At 33.5% G+C, this 13,918-nt stretch overlaps 1 protein-coding gene across 1 annotated transcript in view; it reads left to right on the plus strand.

Annotated features, from left to right (window-relative positions):
- The first annotated feature begins 252 nt into the window (after nucleotides 1-252).
- The window catches only part of LOC106719542 (pituitary homeobox homolog Ptx1), a 36,633-nt gene continuing 22,967 nt past the window's right edge, over nucleotides 253-13,918 (plus strand). The window contains exons 1-2 of the mRNA XM_014513902.2: nucleotides 253-698; nucleotides 5,173-5,485. Coding sequence (XP_014369388.1) covers nucleotides 5,293-5,485 — 193 coding nt within the window. The 5' untranslated portion in view covers nucleotides 253-698; nucleotides 5,173-5,292. The remainder of the gene's footprint in view (nucleotides 699-5,172; nucleotides 5,486-13,918) is intronic.

Raw genomic sequence — 13,918 nt, forward strand, 5'->3', positions numbered from 1 at the left:
CGCAACGGGCTAAGTTTCTGTGATGCAATAGGCACGTCGCGTCGCTCGCCGCTAGTGCAGTGTCCGCGGCGTGGAAAAGTAAACAGTGACGTCACGAGGCGTCACAGCGAGCCGATAAAAAGTCGATTTTATCCGCACAAGTTCGGCCAGCTGACTGCGCTCCCCCCCTCTCCCCACCGCCGTAGAGTTTTCAGCGTTGCGAGATTTCAGCAGGAGCGAGACGGCTCGATGTAGAAGCGACATGTGCGAGGGAGATGTTGGTAGAGGGCGCGCGACGGCGCGGTGGGCGGCCGCCCCCGGGTGATGTATGGAGTGGTGGAGTTAGGTTCAAATTGCGCCGGGAAGTGGCCGAGATTAGAGCCGACGCGGGTCGTACCGCGCCGCGAACGTAAGCCCACTTAAGACTGTTTTTAATACTAGTATTTTTTACGCGATCCCGCCCGGATTTAGCGGATGAGCGCCGTCGACGCGATCGTGAGCTTTGATTTATCGGTTACGGTTGATTTTTCGGTTTTTGTTCTGTTGTGTTTACGTTTGTGGGTGACGCGCGGTCGCGGGTGGACGCAGTAATCCCAAGGCTTCTGCTAGATTATGCAGGATATCGCCGGATTTCCTGATCGCTCGCTGTGAACTACTCGCAAGCAACCTTTCAACTGTACCATCAACAGCCTTCAAGCGCCAAAACATTGTTCTCTAAAGTGAGTACCTTATTAGACTGTTAAATCAGTCCTATCACGGACGTTGCTTATCTTATGATGACAATTATATCAAATATAACCTAACTTTGTACTCCTATAATTACTTCTTTCTGACAAAATACGACTCCGAAAATAATTTAAATTTATTTACAAAAGTATACATAGTATTTTTTCAGAATTAATTAAACAAGAAAAATCATAGGGAATGTTTAACATTTTACATAAGACCTAATAGACGAGTAAATTACATGAAGGTCATGTAGATAATTGTTTAAAAGTTACATTAACACATTTTAACACGGTTTAAACACATTTGAAATACATTCTAAGATAACCGACATTACACAGTACAAAGTTTTAAATATAAAAATATATAGATAACTTATAAAATACAATTATGTTGTAATAATAAAATGTTTTGTATAAAATTATTGTAGAAATCTCATTTTCTTAACCTCTTTCTAAAGCGTTTGTTTCTGTTATATTAAATGGTGGTTACTAAAGTGGCATCACTAGACCCGAGTTGAGAGCTGATTTCGCCCATTTAGTTTAGTGTTTTGTCTCCATTTTTAAGTTATAAATTTTTAAACATTTTTTTGAATTGCCAAAAAATAAATATCCTATTGTGTAATTACAAAATTAAAATTGAATACTGCTGTTTGTATATTTATATTATCTAAAATAATTACATTATATTGATCACGGATATGTTACCACTTTGATTATATAATCTATAAATTACAATATAATAATAATAGACTATAATAAATTTATGACTTACTATTTTTACAATAAATTATGTGACATTTTACTTGCTTAAACGATTCTAGTACATTTTTCTAAATTATTGAGTTTTAAAAAATGGAGTTAAGTGTTAGACTTCTTGTTAAGTATCAATCAGAAATGCTTAGTATCATATAAAAGGAAATTTACAGTAAAATCTGTGTTTTTTTACAATAAATGTAAAATGTCAAAAATATTTAATATCGCTATTATAGTGAAAATATTTTTTTTTATTTATTTATTCTTTAGCACTTTTATAAGTACAAGGAGGACTTAATGGCTAAAGGCATTCTCTACCAGTCATCCGGTATATGAGAGGAAAGTATAATTATGTGCAGGGCAGATATGAATTGAAGATACTATTTTACTAATACAAATTTTACAATGTATAGTAGAAATAACATATTTTTGTAAAAACTATTTAATTTTACCTATTTTTTAATAAAATAATTTACTATTATATTTTTGTATTACTATGTCTATCTATTTATAATATCAAAATGAAGGCTAAAATTCAATTTTCCTTAATTAATGCGAATCCGACGGCTTTAAAATTTAAGATTGGGTTAAAATTGGATAAAATAATATACCTAAAGTTGTGAGAATAGTTATATGTAAAATAGTTGTGTCATTTATTCACAGAATATATTTAAAGAAATCCAAAGAATAAAATGAATTAATAGCCATATACTATGTATGTTAGGTTCGTAAGTATGACCGTATTAGTTGACCTAAAAAAATATTCATCAATGAAGAAGTAGGTTTGTGCGTTTATTATATTAAATTGTCCACGATTTGTTCATTTCGAAAAATATAACTAGTGGTATTGTAAACTAAAAAAGAAAAAAGTAATTAAGGAAATCTAACACGCGTAGGGGATCGTGGTGTAACCTATAATTTTATTTTTATGTTTATGTTTCAAGAAAACTAACATATTCTCTTGATTTTGGATTTTCAAATATAAAAAAAAAAATAGTCTAAATTTGATCTATATTTCAGATCATCTTAATACAATATTTTATATTGTAATCATCTTGTTAATGCCTATTTGATAGATTTCATGAGCGTAACAATGTGTTAATTTTACCTGTTACATTAATTTCGACTCCCAAAACACAAACAGATTTCTTTCATTTTTGAAAACCTCTTCGGAAAACTACAGAGGTTTTGTTAACTTTAATATTTGTACAGAATGTTCAATTAGACAAACTCGTGGTGAAACTATCATTAATCGATGTAATATTTGCCATCGTGGCATTAACTCGGCCAAACTTATTACAATAGGTTAGGCATGTCATGTGGACATTATTACAAAACTTTTTCTTTTCGCTTCATCGCACATATTCATACAAAAAAAGTTTGTTTTATTTTGTTTTTCACAAACTAAAAATTGACGATTAAATCATACTTACATTATAAATGAGAATGTTTATATGGATGGATGGATGTTTGCTTGAAAGTAACTTCAGAACGGCTCGACAGATCTCTATAAAATTTAGCATAAATGTATAACATAGTCTGGAAGAACACATAGGCTACTGATTAAAGTAAGTAAAAGGCTGCGTTAGATTATCATTATCGTGAAATTCGACTGAGGTTACACTTGAATTAAAATACACTATTGTCTATTTTTCAGACAATGTGTGGATACAATATGTTTTTATACAAGAGTGTCGACAGTGGAAACCAGGGTGGAATTCCACTGTATTGACTATCAGAAATCAAGGAATCGTAGAACAAACACAAAATATAATTTGAACTGTTATAGAACGGACGAGGTGTTGGGGCTCGATATCTTTCTCACGATGCTATATTTAGTGATAGTCCGTCAATATCGCACCATTGACAATGTTAAATCATGTTATCAGCCGATACACGAGATACGGTGGAAATGTTTGCGTGTCGGATGTCAACCGACTTGTAACACCGTGTAGTTTTTGTTCATTTTCATGTAATGCCGATATGATTTGGATTTCGAGTGACGATCACGCGATAAACTATTAAAATAACTTACATGTTTTCAATTGTGTTATACAAAATAAGAGACTGTTAGTTTTAAAAAAGATAAGTGATTTTGTTATTCAGTGAATATTAATTGAATTGGTTGTAATGAAATTCCATCTTGTTTTGTTTTTTGTGTGTCATGTACACAGATAACGTCGGACATTTATGCTAAAAAGGTATGTTGTTTAGTTCTCTCTTAACATTGAAAAATTAGTATTAGACCTTTTCATATAATGTCACTGATATATATGAATGACATAGATTTAGCAATAGCCTATTTACTCTTGATTATATTTATGTTTCGAATGACAATCTAAAATGTTAGATATTTTCGTTAAAAAAGGTGCAAATTTAGAAAAAATCTTTAAAAGTAGAGTATCACATTTGTTTTTAACGTCTAGAGTAGCGGAAAGGTAACCAAAAACATTGAATATTGAAACAAAGATTCACAGTCGTTCGAAAGTCGATTGCGTTTTAATAGAGCGAAGCACTTTCGCCAACTTAAATCTTTCAGCTTAAAAAAGGCTTTGCATCGGTTTAAAGGGATCAGGGCGGCTCAGAGCGCTGGCTGGCTCCGGATTTGCCCAATTACTCAGCGCGGACTCAAGACTTCTGTATTGCCAAGAGCGAGGTCACTTTGTTGCGATGGGTCAGGTTTTGTTACACCAACTGCTGTTAGGAAATATACCTTTTTTAATACATTTTGTAAAAATTGATTTATTTTTTAGTAAATGTACAAGAGTAAAGAATGTAAAGGAGTACAATATTTTTTGGAGATTTAAAAACAAAAATTGAACATATTTATTTATGCTCTGTGAGAAATGGAAATGGAAAATGTAAAGAGGATTCGGATAATTTATCATATTGGAATATTTTTATGAATTACAGATTTTAGTTAATTAGGTATTTTATAGTCATATGCAAAATATGAAAAAAAATTAAACATCTATGGAACAATTAGAAATAGTGTTATCTTTCAAATCATAATTAATTTGTAAAACTTTAAAATAATCGTTATCTTTTGTATATGAACTTGTCATTCAATCAAGCAGTTTCTTTCCAATCGCTAACATACAGGGTGTGTTATTTATAAGCTTAATTTAAGGTGCGTACACAGTGATGTGTATTTTATAATAAAAAAGAAACAAGTGCCATAAAGTGTGGCCTGATTAAGATATATGGTGTGACAACGTTCATAATTCAAATCGGTGTGACAGAACGCCTAGGTGTTGCGTTATAAAACTCGATGGAAGTAAAAAGACACACGATGTATAGTGATTTACCGCTTTAATTGCCCTTTTTTACATACGGATACGTTTCAGTGGGAATTCAATGTAACCTTAAAAGAGAACAAAACGTAAACGCGAACGTTCTACCGACCTGACCGGGAGCTGTGATGCTTCTTTTTTGTTCTTTAATGGCCAGTCCTCGGGTGAAATAAAACGAAATTTACGTGATAGGTGAACTAGAATCTGAAGGCAAAAGAGAAAAATTTACTTATACTGTAACTTATGGTTATTTATCTAGAGTTATCTTAGCATTATTTTTTTTTTTTTCATAAAATTGAGTAAATTTCGAAATTATTACATCAATAACAAGTCCTTACGTAAAGTATCTGGACGATATTAAATTAATTGTTAACTGTGTATATTCAACGCTAGTTAATCATACGAAAAATTTCTTTCAGATTGGCGCAATGTGCTGAAGCATCAAACACACACGAGTCGCACAGCGGCTACTTAGTTCGTCGTGAAAGAAAAGCTTCATCATTCACTTACGCGTGTACAAGGAGGCGCTGGCGGCCGGGATGGAGCCGCTAAGCGAGAACGGACTCTGTCTCTCCGAGCTGGAGTTACACGGGGGGCACCTTCACGAGTCAGTGGCTGCGTCAGTAGGGTCCGCCATTTCCAGCCTCATGGCGCCGCTACACCATGAACCTCAGCACGCGCCCTTACATCATGCCCCGCCTCTGCACCATGAACCGCTGGAGAAATTGAAGCGTGAGTAATTTGTTTATTTGTTACTTGTGTTCATAATAGCAGTACTTCGTTATCTACTGCTCTGCCTTACTGCTCTGCAGTTGTGCGAAAATATCATGTACTCTACGTTCGCTGCGTACGGTATAATCACAAAAACACTTGATGGCGCTATCATTTATGGTACGCTGATTTTACTCCTTCCTCCGTTTTATACCTGATATTCCATTTTAATTTATTAACTATTTTCTCTTAATATCAAAACACTCCTAGAAACATAAGTTACGCTTGTGTTATTGCGTTTCCATTTTAAGTAAGTAAAGTTATTACTCATTGCTATAATTATTACACTAAAACATAAACATCCGGATTAATATTATAAACGTTATTAAAACATATTGAAGTATTCTGTTATTGTTTATCTATAAGTGATTAATTCTGATTAAAACTAAATAAAAGTATTATGATAATATTTCATTCAACATACTCTTGTTAGCGCATGTTCTGTACATGTAATAAATACAGCGGTGCAAATATTATTTCATGTAATATTTACGATACAACTTGCCTCCTATGTTTATAAGATAAACTTACTAAATGATTCCTAGAAGTGCGTACTAGAATAGTTCAATGAATAGAGAATTAAGTTCTCAAAATATTAATTCTGACTGAGTTTTCACTGTCGAAACACTTGTATTAAAAACATTCTGTTGTCCTTGAAATTGTAGTTGAAAAAGATAAAGACAATATTTCTTATAACATAGGTTTCAGCAGTAGTATTTTTTATTCAAATCTTCTCGAGTAACTTGAAATGACTGTTGTAAGTCATAACTTCTAACTTAATGCTATTTTGTATTTGATAACGTTGAATTAAAATTAATTTAGATGCTTTCGCTTGTTAAAAAATCCCTGTTGCTGTTTGTAAGCATGAACCGAATTGAGATGTCGATTTCATAATAAAGTTAGCATCAATTTAAACCCCTATATTAGATCAAATGTCAACAAAACGACAGTACATTTATAAGATCAAAATATGAAAAAATATTTTGTATAAGAAGTAGAACTTCCTATAAGACATACATATATAGGTAGTACTCGAAGCGTTTCCAATCTATTTGGTGTGTTTATTCATGAATACCGATGAGAATCTCCTTTATATTGGCAAATAAATCCCGTTTTGAACTCAACTGGGATAGTAAATAAAATAAAGGGGACTTTTCGTGTTTCATTTGACTGTCGTCGCGTCCCAAGTATACGATGTAGTCATTACGACACCCGTTTCATTTTTATTAAGATGTGTTGCTTCTGAGATATGGGATATATAAACATTTACAATGTCGCTTTTTGAATTGGATTTATATGTAAGTATATACAAAACCTATGTATTGTTATGGATGTAATAAATGTCACATGTTAACTCATATTTGAAACAGGTGAACAAAATATCGAACTAAAGCTAATAAACTGAATTCCAACGTTCTTAGGTACTTTTATTTTACTTTTGGTAACATGTACAGTTACTAGCAACGTATCTCAACATTGAGCATAGGTAATGTAAATTAATTCATGCAAATAGTGGAAATCATTACAATTGTGCAGTAATATTTTGAATAACTTGAATTTAATTGACGAATAAAAGTGAATTTATCTAACTATAAAACAACTTGTGATTGTCACACAATTTGTGTTTGTGATTGTACCGTCAAGTCAAACTATATCTTACAAATATTATTAATGGAAATGCGAATGTTTAGATGGATGGATTTTTACTATTAGATCTCTCCAGAACAACTAAACGGATCTCGTTGAATTTTGGCATAGATACAGAACATAGTCAACACGAACGCGTAGGATACTAATTTAGTTTTTTTTTCTTTAGTTCCACGCAAACGGAGTTGCGGGCGATATCTATTAGGTCGTTGGGAAAGTCATTTAATTTTTTCTCGACTTAGGATTCGTGTATTTTCGTCGAATATGCACCACATCCTGCAAGGTCGGTTGGAGCTGATAAAAGCATTATTAAACATAGAAATAAACATAGAAAATAGAAACAAAAATAGAAATGAACGTAGAAATATACATAGAAAATAGAAATAAAAACGAAATGACTATCCGAACAATCTAATAGTTTTCTATAACTAATAAAAAGTTCATAGTATCACGTCATTAAAGTATACAAAGCGCAATGCGCACGTGCTAAAAATTATAATGTCGATCGATGTCATAATCATTGGCGATGCTCACCAAAAACATACAGTAAAAAAAGTTTATATCTTACTCATCTCAGTGAAATGTCATTCAATGCTTTCAATGCAATTAGATCGAAAATCATAAAAGTTACATACAAATCTGGTTAATTATAGCTCTTATGGTAACGGTTTGCTGTACGATATTCGATCATAAGTGGGAAGTGAATTTACTTCTTCAACTACAAATCATCCGTCACGGGTGATCGACATGAAGACCGTGACGGGATGTGGGCTGCGCAATGTCATCGCTTTGTATACAAAATTAGTGAACATTCAAATTCAGACCCTCAATGATACGGTTTTGTAGTGCAACTTGTCATATTTGATGGGTTCTTGCACCTGTTTTTCTTTTTTAAGTAAATGTTTCTTGTCTGTTCTTTTTTTTTAAATTGTAAGAAAAAGTAAGAAAATAGGAATAAAAATTTAAAAAATACATCGCATTGGTGTTGCAACTACATATTAACAAGTTTTACAAGGTAAAATAAACTTTATTGATTATTTCGGTTAAATAATATGTGCCAAATAATTTTATAAAATAGTAGTTTTAAATTTATTCATCGAAAATTTGGAAATTCCACCTGCATTTTAATATAGTAATGGAGACAAATTGGCAATAGCGAGGGGTGCGTGTCGGCTGCGAAGCGCGCCGGGTCAACTAATCGGATAGTTTTTACAAACGCATCAATATCGGATTACAGGCCCCCCGGATGTTTAGTTGCGCAATTAGTCACACTCTCGCTAGGGAGTACTCTATACTCTATGACTTATATTTGTTTATATTTTATTAAAAAAAAACAATCTTTAACCCTTATTCTACTTTTTACAAGTCAAGGTTTAATAGGTATGACTTCTTTTCTTTAGCAATTTTTTTTACACTGCCTATAATACTGCGTATTATCTGCGCATTATACATATATCTTATATTTATTTAGACTACTTTGCTAGTTAATTTTCTACATTTTTAAAGAGACAATCTATAAATATTAAGTGTATTTATATTTACGCAAGAATTTTATTTAAGAGCCTAAAACCTTTTAATGCAAAAACTTAAAAAAAAATTAACCAAACATTGCAAAGTTACGTAAAATCAACGAAGCACAATCCATCACTACAAAAATAAAACAGCTATCATTAAAAATAATTCCAATGAATCGATATTACGTCTTCTTCTAACTTAAAGTAATATCCGCTAAATAGCACAGCTATCTTTGTCTAACAAAAAACGAACCCCAACAAAAAGCGACGAAGCATTATATTGCGATGATTAGTCTTGCACTTGCCGCTTTCGCTATTGAATTTAAATGGGGGGATTAAAATGCTGCTTTATTTATACATTACAACTCTATTGTCCTCGCTACATTAATCAATTTGCTGTCACTTTAGTTTTTTATCAATCTCCACTTTGCAAAATTAGCTAGCCTCTGTTCATTTCGGGGAAACGATTTGCTCAGATTGAAAAGTAAAAATTACTGCGTCATTTTTACTTATTGAGTTACAGTTGCAAATTCATCAAATGCTATTAAGATCTTAACACTCGTGTTGATATAATTCTTTACCGATAGTGAGATGACGTTCTAACGGTGAAGGAAAACATCGTAATGCAATCTGCACATATCGGCGAAGAAATTCAATGATATTTGTGAAGTCAACCAACCCGCACTGGGCCAGTGTGGTTGACTGTAGCCTAGTTACCCCTAACTTGTGGTAGGCTCAGACCCCTCAGTGGGGACGTATAGTGAGCTGATGATGATGAATGAGGATTTGTTTATGTTAATAATACAAATAATAAGTGCAACTATGAGTATCTTATCACACTTCTTGATACTAAAAATTTTTCCATAAAAATTATTGAAAAGCTCGAATCGGTTGTTCACCTCCATCTCTACGAGGTTTAAAGAGGTTAGTTTTATACATATGTTGAATATCTTTAATACATCTATTTACTTGATGATTTGTTTTCCACCAAAAACCCGAAAACAAAATTTTTTTGTTACCTGTTTTGTGCCATTCAAAATCAACATCAGAGCGTGTTACTGCGCTATCGCCGCATAATTTTTTAACAAAAAAATCGCATAATCCTATTTGCATACGGTAAAATATTCTATAACTTCTGCGTATGGCATCAGCTTACCCGTCGAAGATTGTTCTCATATCCCTAGATTTTTATAAAATAGGCGAAAAACACGTTTCGTGGCTTTAATTTTAAATTGAGCAGGTTCTGCGGAATCTTTTCAAAGCCTCGTTCGTTGATTTTGTCATTGTCGCGCCTTTTTTTCACCTTACCAGGCGCTAACCCGACGCGAACCATATTATGTTCTGTGAGGAAAAAATGTGAAACTAATTATGTGGGATCGGAGCGAGCTTATGGCGGAATCCCGATGCTTTTCCTTTCAATAACGCGAGGATTCTGCTTTACTAGACCTCCTCCTACAATGTTTACCGAACATTAATCTTTACCTAATTTATTTTTAAATACTTAAGTAAAAATAGTAAGTCTATAAATATGTATTACTGCACTAGATGTTATAGGGTCTATTGAATGCATACGAAAGAAATTGTATTTTCTAATAAAGTAATTTTGGTCACATCAATAAATATTAAGAATATTTCCAGTAAGTACTCTAATACATTTATTTGAGAAAAGAAGGAATCTTACTAATATTATAAATGCGAATGTTGAAGGATGGATGTCCAGAAGGGTTGCATGGATCTCGATAAAATTTGGCATACATGTAGAAACACAGTCTGGAAGAACACATAGACTACGATTTAAGTTTTTTTTTTTAAATTAAGCACGGACGGAGTTGTGGGCGACAGCTAGTATTGATATATTGACTAAAATGAATTCGGAATTAAAAAAAAAATCACACTTTAGATTCAGGCTACGACCCAAAATGTAATATCAATATTGCGATATGGCTTTAGAATTATCAGACAATTTCACGAGAGAGGAAAAATATAATAAATAAAACATTTGATTCAAATAAATAATACAGTCAGAAACAAAGTTTTGTTGATTGTTGTCAAATGGGTTGTAATATTTAGGACGTGTAACTATCGCGGCCGGAGGAGAATTTGTCCGGAGCACGAGACCCGAACAAATATTTGTTTCGTTAGTTCGTGTCGCGCCTGAGATTATCAAGTTTATCTCGTCGCGTCTAAATCTGACCGACGACACCGCGCCAGACAAACATCCCATGCTCATCCACTGTGCACTGCAAGCTAAACTGCACACTGTACCCAGTATGATGTACGCTGTATTCTGCACGATGCGCTCTGCACGCTATGTGTACTGCACATCGTCAGCAAAAATATGTTAAAAATAATGCTTCATATAACTTTATACAATCTATATAAAGTTATATTAATCTATATAAAGATATCAATACAATGCATCTAGTGCATTCCCGCAATCTCGACCAGGTCATCGCTCCATCTTGCGGGAGGCCTACCTACTGCGTCGACCAGTCCGTGGCCGCCATTCTAGTACTTTTCGGACTGTGATGTTACATATTAAATTGTTTAAACTTTCGTGAGACATCATAATTAATTAATTAAGAAACGGCTTAACTCACGTGTGATCGTCCGATGACGGCACCGTCTAGTTTCTGACCCATCGGGGGTCCATCTTCAGGGCGAGTTTTTATTCCGAAGACTTCGCGGTCGCGTCGCGTCTCGCACTGACTGACTTAATTGTGATGTTACACAGTCACGGAACGTTGCTAAAGGAAATCTTACTTTAGTAATGTTAAAACAACATTTCTTCAAATAATTTGTTACGGAAGACAAAGTTTACCTATCTACTTCGAATACCAGAAGCGATAAAAGTATCCACTTTGATAAAGAAATAATATAATACTACAAAATGTATATTTATAGTAAATATAGTATCCAATTCAGATAAAGTTATTTATCGTTCATTAATGAGGCTGTAATTGTGTTCACAGCAAGGTTAATAAATTGTCGATGTATTTAACGTCATATAAGTAGTTTCCTTAGTGATGTTTATTTTTTTTTTATTGAATTACGTTGGTTAAATAAATTTTTGTATTCATACAACGTTAGAAATACGTCATGGAATTAGGTGTCATCCACTAGTAGCATGTAATAAGATTTTCGAAGTCATTACAGACCTTATTTCAACATGATTGGTACTTTTAAAAACTAAAATGCCACAAATGATTCCAAAGATTAAATAATGTTATTTTGCATGCATTGTTATTTTGTCTAATGCATTTTATAAAAATTGAGAAATAATAGTAAACATAATAAAAGTTATAGTTGCGTGCAGTTTGACATTCCCAGCTGTGACAGTTTTAAGTGGTCTTGATTTATTGAGACAAAAACCTGGTGCCACACTGTCTGCCGGTCGTGGCGGTCCGACTGTATTATAAAGTCTTTTTTGAGTTAGAAAAAAATTGGCAATGTAGACCTGAACATGATCTCCCGGTGTCGTCGCTTCACTTTGATCACGTTTTTTGCATTCATGGCCAATAAGTTTTTGTAAAAACAAAGATCTGTGATGTTTGCGATAACATCATTTTGATAGTGGACCTGGTTTATACATTTTTAATTATATTTAATTGATTAAAAACTTAATTAGAATTATAAAACTAAAATATAGATTTTGGCTGCGACTTAACTTTGGAATTAGAAAAAAAGTAATAAATATAGCCTTTGTTACTCAGTGATTATTTAGCTTTCTAATGGTAAGTGAATTTCTTTAATCGGTCCCGTAGTTTTTGAGTTTATTTGTCACATACAATAATACATATTTATAGTATAGGTATTGATTAATGTATTATTTGAATGACATATTAAATTGACACTTTCGGCCCGTAAACCGCACGTTCCGCAAGGAACTGAAATTATTCTCTGCAAAAGACATATCTACATATGTTTTCTTTTTAAACGTAAACTGGGTTAACCTGTGGGCTATATCGATAAAGACCGGAGCGGTAAAATCAGAGAGGATTTTTTTTAAAATTCATGTTGTTTCGCGAGGGGCGTGACAGCGTTCGCTGTACGACAGATGTCGCGGCATCCGCCCTACGTTCAAATCCAGGGAAAAAACCGTCAAAGGGAGGCGTGGTGGTAATAAATTTTGTCAAAATAACGCCCGGCACAGAAACACTGGGAAGCGCTATTAGAATAACAGAACGAATTAGTTTAATTTGTTAACGGGCGTTCGGAATGGGTGTCACATGTCTCGAGGTATGCTCGCGACTAAACTTTATAAATTGTTTAGTTTCGCTCTCACTAATTGCCGATGACAAAGTGTAATATCCCAAGCATATGGCTCACGACTACGATGTTTTTCTTGAGTTATTTGTCTCGGGGATTAGGTGTGATTTACCAGAAAATTTGTTAAGGACTATTATTGATGTTTAAGAAATGAGATGATCTGTGTGACATAATTTGATTTATTTGATAGTAATAACATCTAAGTTGAGATTTGTTTATTGTTAAGACTGAATTAAACTATTAAATATTTAAGAGTACATCATCAATTTTGTCGATTCGCAAGGTAAAAAGTATCATTAGCACAATAAATCTCTGGCGTTCCCCCTTTCGTTATTCCCGCAACAATAACGGCTGGACAAGTCAATGAGAAACAAACTGATATATTGGTAAACAAAAAGTCAATAGAACAAACAAACAGTATCGGCAGATATGTGATTGATTGTGGCAGATGTCAACCCTTCCGCTGCCGCCGGACCATCTGTCACTGCGCTGTGGTCATTTAGACCACTGTCTAACCCTTTGGTGATCTCAAAATTGTTGCTGCTTATAGATGAGGTGCATTAATCGATTTTTCGCATGAATAAAGTTTAGTAAACAATTCTACACCCCAATGGCATGGATCAAGTTCTAGGCGTAGATAATATGGACATAAAGATGCTTACTTTGTAGAAGATTTTCATCTTACAAACCAAAATTCGTATTCGTACATTTATTACTCGTATAATTCAGTGACATTAAACATTGTATCATGCGCGGAGCAGAGATCGAAAACAAAGCCGTTGTCTTCAGCACATGGTATTACTGTTTGTTCGTACACATTTTATTTGACACCGTAAAAGGGAAGAGTAACGGTCTTTAAAGAGTGGTTGGGCGCATTGTACACATATCTGGCGATAAATCTTTTTATTTTATGACAAATTGTTGTCTGCGCTGTGTCGCCCTCAGTACAAAAGATATATAGAAC

Source organism: Papilio machaon, chromosome 7 (assembly GCF_912999745.1).
Source record: "Papilio machaon chromosome 7, ilPapMach1.1, whole genome shotgun sequence".
In the NCBI taxonomy this organism is placed as follows: domain Eukaryota; kingdom Metazoa; phylum Arthropoda; class Insecta; order Lepidoptera; family Papilionidae; genus Papilio; species Papilio machaon.